Source organism: Arachis hypogaea, chromosome 15 (assembly GCF_003086295.3).
Source record: "Arachis hypogaea cultivar Tifrunner chromosome 15, arahy.Tifrunner.gnm2.J5K5, whole genome shotgun sequence".
Taxonomy (NCBI): Eukaryota; Viridiplantae; Streptophyta; class Magnoliopsida; order Fabales; family Fabaceae; genus Arachis; species Arachis hypogaea.
Genome location: NC_092050.1, coordinates 137,592,744 through 137,602,106, shown reverse-complemented (window position 1 = coordinate 137,602,106; position 9,363 = coordinate 137,592,744). Strand labels below are relative to the sequence as shown.

The 9,363-nt window shown below is 23.2% G+C and overlaps 1 protein-coding gene across 1 annotated transcript; it reads right to left on the bottom strand.

Annotated features, from left to right (window-relative positions):
- Positions 1-608: 608 nt before the first annotated feature.
- LOC112750857 (uncharacterized protein At1g24485) lies at positions 609-4,791 on the bottom strand. Its single transcript, XM_025799745.3, has 7 exons — positions 4,079-4,791; positions 2,511-3,082; positions 1,819-1,951; positions 1,343-1,411; positions 1,181-1,252; positions 1,009-1,077; positions 609-841 (listed from the first exon to the last, which is right to left on the bottom strand). Exons 1-7 carry the CDS (start codon positions 4,669-4,671, stop codon positions 700-702), a joined length of 1,650 nt encoding a protein of 549 aa, XP_025655530.1. The 5' UTR covers positions 4,672-4,791; the 3' UTR covers positions 609-699.
- Positions 4,792-9,363: the final 4,572 nt, after the last annotated feature.

Genomic DNA, 9,363 nt, shown 5'->3' with positions numbered 1-9,363 from the left:
AACAAAAAAAATTCACCGGTAATCAGTTTCCGACGACGTTTATACTGTCAACTCCAGGACAACAGTAAATTCGTCAATAAATTAATTACCGACAAATTTATTTAATAAATCCAACGATAAATCTGACAGATTTCTAACTTTTTCTTGTAGTGAATCAAAATTAAATTTTTTCTTTTAAAATATCCATATTCTCTATTTTTATCTTTTTTTAGATATCCGCAAGAATCATTATTCTAGACCAACGAGTTATAACTCACATGGCATAATCTTCCCATACTCACTTAGAAGTCGCGGATTTGAATCTCACTTCTAACTTTGAAAAAAAAAAAATCATCATTATAGTAATCATCATCTTAATGATTTTAATGATTTAAAAATAAAAATCATGAAAGAATAAAAAATAATAGAAACAAAAAAGTATTTGTTAAGAAAATTTTAAATTTAATTTAAAAATAAAAATAAAAAATAAAATATTTAAAACACAAATAAAATATTTTTAATTTTATAAATAAAATTAAAACCTAATCGAAATATTAATCTTTCCAATAATCAACCGAAACAATTCGCACGCATACATAGAAAGAAAAAAAAAAGTCATACAAACTCCGTTTAACGCAAAAAATTGTCTGAATAAGTTTTATATATAATTTAGTTTGAACATGTGTTACAAACTTACAGTAACAGAAAATTCTGCATCAATTATTGAAAGTTCATCCACAGAGATATTAAAACCTGCTTTGCGATTATAAGCAATAATATGTGTAGTTCGAATGACATTCTTGTTGGGGAATCACTAGTGGTTGTAATGGATACATTTTTCAGTTCCGGGAGATGAGTAATGCTGAAATACACCAATAATAAATTGTTATAACTATGAGGAAAATCTTTTTTTTTTAAATTACTGTATCCCTAATATTAATTATGAATTGATGTATCGGCGCTTTTTCAATTTACTAGTATGCCTAAAATAAATTTAATTTCTTAACGGTATAATACATATATACTTACTCAATGTCAATGTCTGTATTGTTTAAGGAGTTGGGTATGTAACCATTAAAACCATTGTATGACAAATTCCTGAAAAGTGAGCATCATCAAGAGAAAAAAAAAATGTTACATATATTCTCTAATTAGAAGGGACATTACATTATGTGATTATGATATATTAAGTGAAACTTACAGCACTCTAAGTAAAGGCAAGAAACCAAGAAATTCAGGAATGGGGCCTTCAATGGTGTTGTTATGCAAATCTCTGTAATTCGGAAATACATAGTTAGAAATAGAAGCATTTAGTTTATCACTAATGTGCAGTTAATTAAGCAAAAACTTCACTTATACTTACATAATTTCAAGTGCATCCATTGAACTCATATCTGGAAGAATCCCATGAAGATCATAGCTACTAAGATTCCTATATATATGTTACAAATCCAGGGGGCAAAAAAGGAAAAATAAAAAGGTCACAACAAAATCATCAGTAGCTTTTTCTACTATATATTTTTTTCCAAACATTGATTAGGAAATTGGATAATAATAATAATAATAATAATAATAATAATAATAATAATAATAATAAAATAGGTAAAATATATTTTAGACACATATTAAAATTATCATTAATAATAAAATTATTTAAGTTGTTGATATATTTAACGCATTAAAAATATAAAAAATTATCTTTTAAACAATTTTACTCAATTTTTTTTATAGTGCTCGTAAAATGTGCCTTTATTAAAACACATATTTACAAAATTTTAGTAATAATGATATATGACTAACAATGGTTTTCCTTTAAAAAAATTAAAGAAAAGAACTTACAATGCTTTTACGCGAGGTTTAGGATCAGCAGTACATTGAATCCATTCCCAAGCGTATGGAAATGGAAGACAAGGGTCACCTTTCCATTCTGATAATGTTTTAAATGCCAATCGCAGTTGCCTCAATCCTTCCACTAAATCAACACCAAAAGTTATATGGAAATAACAGAAGCAAAAGATGAAAAGAAAAAGAAGGGTTATTAATTAGGAGGAAAAAAAAAGAGTAAAACACATGAAAAAACTATACCTATTGTTAGAATATTATTAATGGGTGCAGTAATAAGAATATTGATTAAGAGAGAATAAAAATAAAAAATAATTCTTTCAATATATAAACATTTTAGAAGTTATATTTCCTATTAAAAGTAGTTGTTTTTGTGTGTAAGTTTGGTTCTAATTTGTCAAAAAATTAATTAATATTTATCTTAAAATGTATATTTGACAATTTTGACATCAAAATAAAAAGCAACAGATTGGTAAAATAAATAAATAAACAACCTAACATGATTGTTGAGTAGTCAAATTCTAGTTTTTTTTTTTTTGTTTTTTTTACTTAAAAAAAGACTATTTTACGTTAATATTAATTAACTGCTATTAATAATTAATTCATCAATAGTCTCTACCAATAAAAGATTAAAAAAAAAATGTTATCAATAGTCATAACTACTCATAATAAATAAGTATAATACTAACCATCTCTAGAGTCAGTTCCTTGAGCTAATGGTTCAATTCTATAAACTTCCGCAGCATTGATCAAAGGAGGAAGAGTTGAACCAGGACTTGCATGAAAATAAAGCGAATTCATACTACTATCTAATGAAATTGACATGTTAATGTGCACTTCTTCAACACTTCCAAAAGGAGGGATTATGGGCCTTGATGATGATGAGAATGGTCCATTATTATTATTATAATTATTATTATTATTGCCTCTATATATTTGTATTGATCTTGTGCCAGTTGTTGCATTTTCCATCACTTCGGAGAAATATGCGTTGATGTAAAGTGGAACATTATTATTATTATAATAGTAATTACTATAATTATTATTAGTATCTGATGTTGATTGAAGAAGTGAAGATATATTGTACTGAATTCCAAAGGTTGTGTTTGGGAGTGTGAATGCATTTTGGATTGCAGATTTTGGTGGTTGATCTTCCACTGTGCTAATGTTGATGTCCAATGCCTCACTTTGGATGCTATATATAAACTCTTGATCACTATTTTTTGCAATCCAAATTCGATCATACACATCATCAGGGTACCTAAAAATGATCAACCAATTACTTAAATTAATCATTAAAATCTGATGAATAATTTTTTTCTTGATTTTTTTTTTCAAAAATATAATTATTTATATATTTTTTTTAGTAGTTTAAATATTTGGGACAAATGATATTATAATATAGTATTAGAATTTCTATATTCTAAAAGTCTAAAGTTTGATTTTTAATGACCAAAAAAAAGAATTTTAGTATAACATAAATAAAAGAAAGAAAAAAGAAAAAAAAAACTATCCATACTCAAAAAAAAATTTTTTTGTGTAAAAGAATATGTTAAAGATATAATCGTTTACGTGTCTTTTTTAATCGGCTTAAGTTTTTTAAAAAAATAATTTCATAATACTTTTTACCATATTTTGATACATAAAAGTAAAATTAAACTAAGATTTTATTTCTAATATAAGAATTCATCTATTGACAATTAGGACAGCAATATGTTAAAATTTCAAATCTGGCTAAAAACTAGAGAAAAATAATTACCAGAGCTGAGGTTAATTGGTTAATTAATTTAAGTTTTTTGTATATTCTATTTTGGCTCTAGTTACAACTTGAAGTTTTCTCACTAATCCAACATTTATATATGTATGAGTGAGTCGGTGTTTACTGTATCTAGTGTTAAGATGAAAATGCTCCTATAGCCTCTTCCCTTAAGTAATTTTGTGCTATTAGTTATTATATCTAAGCAAGTATTAAGCCTTTGATTCAGGAATATTTTTAACAAGGTGGGTTTGGACTAAGATCAAATAGCTAGACGACTATGAAATAGCTAGACGACTATGAATTTCTTAGACTTGAATTTTAAAATAGAAAAGGGGTTAAAACGTATCAAGAAATTAGGCGAAATCGCAAATTCCTTAAGATCTAAAAAGCAAAGAGAGAAAAAAAAATTGTGCGACTTAAAAACCAAAAAAATAATTCTAAATATATATATATATATATATATATTATTTAAAAAAAATCATAAATGCATATATATACCTGACAGTTTGATTTGCACCAAAAGCACGTCTACTAAGCAAAATCAAGGAATGATTTTGATGAAGATGGTTGTACATTTGAGGGTCCAAACCACGCACTTCAATTGATGAGATGAAAGGAATATGATTAGGGTTTGATTGAGAAACACAAACGTTGGTGTAGTTTCCCTTAGTAACATATATAGCTTCATAATCCACATGATCTGAAATTGATGTAATCACTGTTCCCCAATAATTACCATCAAATATAAGATCAAACATAGGAGGAGAAAACTTGTTATCATAATTCCCATAGAAAAAACTTGCCCTAGTAAGAACCTTTTCTCCCTTTTGGACTTCAATTTCATAGCAATTCTTCTTCAAAGTGTGGAATGCCCTAAGGGTGCTGAATGTGCCTAACCCTAAAGAGACATTGAAGGATTGGCCATGCTCAATGTATGCATCATCTTGTGTCCATGTTATGTTGGTTTGTGGATCGGTGAAAGGTTCGGAGGATCCACAATTGATGCTCACAAAGGTTGTTAGAGAGAGTTTTGTGAACAATGGTATGGCTAGTACTATGGCTACAATTAGTGTATTTGGAGTGTATCCCATTATTGATGATAATTGTTCATTTCAACAAGAGGCTTAAGAAATACTAATATAAGATTTTATGTCAACACACAACATGGCAAAAGGCAATTGCATAGTAGTTTTTCTGATTTTTTTTTTTTTTTTTTTTTGGTTGCTTAGAAAGTAATCTTTTAAGTACATCTAAAAGCCAATAAATAAGTAAACACTGTAAACTCATACAGCCTAAATGCCATATATACATAAAGGAATAAAATGGAAGATAGCCTAGGAATGAAATAGAGCTCTTTTAAATGATTTATGTCTCATCCTTTTTTTCAAAGAAAGAAATTTTATTAAAAAAAATTCATTTTATGGATGTGTGGTAAGTAATTTAAACTTTTAAAAACAATAGAGTTTGAACTATAGAAATGAAAAAAAAATTGTTAAAACTGTTTTTCTTTTTGTTAGACTACAGTTGAGTAGATTTATATTGCAAATGTATCAAATTTTTAGTAACCGTACTTAAATTTCGGTAAATTAAATAAATAAATAAATAAATAAATAAATATCCATGTTAATTAGGCTATACTTTGTGTATATGCGCCATATTTTGTGTATATGCGCCATATGTCTTCCTCCAATTTGTGGCATATTCAACTTTTATGTCAAATCCGACTCTGAAATAATCTAGAGGGTCCAATCGCAAATAAGCCAGGGGTTACATATACATATGCCCCTTCTGATCGTGAATGAGTCACAAATCACGATTACAATTTACAAAGAATTTCTCACAGCCCATCAATCCAGCTACGTACAAAACTTGGGCTTTTACTATAGAATTCCTTCTTTCTTTCTTTGTTTGAGTACGTGTATTTTTAAAGGACAGATGAAGACGTTTAAAACGTCTTTTTTTAAGATGTTTTCATGTTATGTTTTAATTGGTTTTTGTATAATTTATTTGATGTTTCTCATCATATATTATTAAATTTTTTAAAAAATTTTCTTTTCAAAAATAATAAAAAACATTTAATTTAGACTAAAACAAAAAAGGTAATAGATTAACTATTAGATTTTTTTAAAAGATTATTTACATAAAAAAATATATCACATTCATCAAAATATATATATATATATATATATATATATATAACAAGCTCTTAAAATTTTTAAAAATAAAAAAATAATTAATTTTTATTCATATAATATATAAAAAAATTACTATATTATTATTATATTATAGATTAAAATTTATTAATTTAAATTTTGTTTTTATTTTTATTATAAGCATTAGAAATAAATAATTTTTTTATAATAAGATATAATGTAACAAAATATATAATATTAATTAGTTTTTAAAAATTTTGAAAAGATAGTTTTTTCTAATAAAGTGTTATTAAAAAATTAACATTATAAAACTAATTTTAACCAATATGATATAATAGGTTATTAAATATATTTAATACAAAACACATTGAATATAATTTTTTATTGAGTTTAAATTTTAAATAATTTTTAATTGAATTTCGAATATTTTCATTTTAAAGAGTTAGAATATTTTAACATCATTTTTTTCGTATCTTTTTAATTGAGTCTTTGATTTTTTAAATTATATATAAACCTTATTTATAATTAAGAGTAATGTTTTAACACCACCAATTAGTCATACATATAAAAATACAAGAATAATTCTATTATCATAATTATAATCTAACTTTATAAGCAATACAATACAATAAAACTATATATAAGTAATATAACTAAATTTTATCTACATCTATAGTCACATTTCATAAATAATATAATTAAATTATATTTATGTTTATAATTAAAATATAAATAAAAATACAAAAAATTATTAGGATGGTTAATTTTTTTCGTTCATAAATTTTTTATTATTATTATTGTGAAAAGTTTAATTATTTTAATAATTAATTATTTTTTAAAAAAGATAACTAAATAACACAAAAAAAGTCTTATTAAGAGTAATTTATTTATATATGATTAAAAAATAATTGAATAATTATATACGATAAAAAATTAATATTATTAAAAAATAAAAATAAAATTTATTTTAAAATTAAAAATAAAGTTTATTTAAAAATAAAATTAAAAATCATAGTTTTTTTTTCTTTTTTTCAAAATTTATCTTCGAGTAATTCTATAAATATTTTATGATGAATAAAAATATTAAATTCGTACTAAAATTTATTCTAATAAAATTTATTTTTATTCTACTAAACGTTAAATAAACTATTGAAAAGAATTTTGTTTTCTCCATTAGAGAAGAATGATAAACTTCCATACTTCTATTATGTTATGGCAATAATTTGGCTTGTTATTTTTTAATAATAATAATAATAATAATAATAATAATAATAATAATAATAATAATAATAATAATAATAATAATAATAATAATAATAATAATAAACAAGTATATCACAGTAAAAAAGGAAGTACGTCACCAAATAATTTATCATTCGAATTATATATGAATCAAATTGATAATATGAGAGCTAACACTACAAAAATCGATAACAAGGTTAAGGACTTACAAAACCTTTCTTAAGATCATAGAAAAAAAATATTTATATTTGTGTGATATATAAAACAATTATCATATTATTATTATTATTACATTATATATATATGAGCAAAAAAAGTCCAACTGATTTAAAGTAAAAATTTCTTTTAATATTTGATTAAATGTTCTTGTATTTAGAATTTTTTTTTGCCTTCCTCTTAGTTAAAAATATAATCATTATAATTTTTTAGTTATTATTGCTAGGGGTGTTTACAGATGGGATATGGCTGAAATTTCGATCCAATCCGCACTAAACTCATTAGATCAAATTCGATATTCGCACTTTTTATGTTTGGATCAGATATCAAATATATCTATAAAATAAAAAATATTAAAAAATTTTATTTTTATAAAAAAAGTCAATAATTTTTTTTTTACTTTTTTAAACATATTTACTTCTATCTGATTAGAGTGTGGATCCGATTCGATCCAATCCGATCATCTTACAGATCAGATCATATCCTCAAATTACATATCAGATACGGATAAATACTGTGGATTTATATGGATATGATCTAATCTATGAACACCCCTAACTACTACTATAGGTTCATTGTTGCAAAAGAATGCTTCTTTTATTATAAACTATTATTAGATCTTAATTACCATTAAAACAACTTAATTGTCAACAAAGAGATAATACTTATTGGTCTCTGAAATTATGTTCGTATTTCAATTCATAGTTGTAAAAATCGAACTGGATCGGCTGGTTCGATCGAAAAACTAGTGAACCAGACTAGTTTACTCCTTAGACCGTTTAAGGAATAAAATCGGTGCAAACCGGTGTAACCCTGCTTGAAAATTGGAGCAAAAGCAACCTGTACTTGCCACTTAGCCATTGCACTTCTATATACTATATTTGACAAATACTAATTATATAGTATACATAAATATCTAATTTAATTTAATTTTTATTTTTTCTATTTTTAAAATTAATTATATTTTAATTATATACCATTATTAATATAAATATACATTTCACTATAAAATTTTTAATTTACTTGATCTATTTTATTGTTAGTATTGTGATTAAGGTTATTTGTTTTGATGTTAGTGTTAAAATCTACTCATATTATAGTGAGATGATAGGCTTTGTGAATTAATTATTTTTTTATTGTGTCAAAATAAGATACTATTGTAGTATTAAAATATTATGTTTTTTTATATTAGTTATTTTTAGAAGTTGAGACTTGATTTTTCATAAAATGTTAGTGAAGATATGTATTTCAAATTTTAATTTTAAGTTTTTAACTATTTTATATTTTATATTTACGTGAGACCGGTTTTATCGGTTCAACCAGTGATTTATCGGTTGAACCAATAAACCAGTGATTTTATATTTTAATAGTTGAAATTTTTTTTACCTTATTTTTTTCAACTAAACACTTAAAACCCTAATATGAGTCACGGATACCTAAGTTAAAAAATCAAACTAAGTAAATTGAAACTTTAAAAATCAGATTAAAGTTCGAATATAACTTCAAAACAGAACTTTAACTTATGTAGTGATTAATTTAAATGAGAATCAAATAAATCAAAATTCAACATAATTTTTATCAATGTTTTCAAATTCGAAATTTTATACCAAAATTAACTAGGATTTTTCTTTAAATAAAAAATTTAATGAAATATTGACTTTAATTATCTTAACCAATGTCCTAATTAATTATTTTTATGTCTTAAAAAAACTGTATATGAGAAAAAAATAATTAATTTATCTATTTTAATAAATAGTTATTTTACTAAAATGAAAGAAACTATTTTTTTAGAATTTTTTAAGAACTAATTAATATTATATATATTTTGTTACACTACATTTAGTTATAAAAATTTTATTTATTTCTAATGCTTATATTAAAAATAAAAAAAATTTAAATTAGTGAATCTTAATCTATAATATAATAATAATATAGTAATTATTTTATATATTGTATGAATATAAATTAATTATTTTTTTATTTATAAAAATTTTAAGAGGCTTGAGCTTGTTATATATATATATATATATATTTTGATGAATGTGATATATTTTTTTATGTAAATAATCTTTTAAAAAAAATATAATAGTTAATTTATTATTTTTTTGTTTTAGTCCAAATTAAATGTTTTTTATTGTTTTTGGAAAGAAAATCTTTTGAGAAATTTAATAA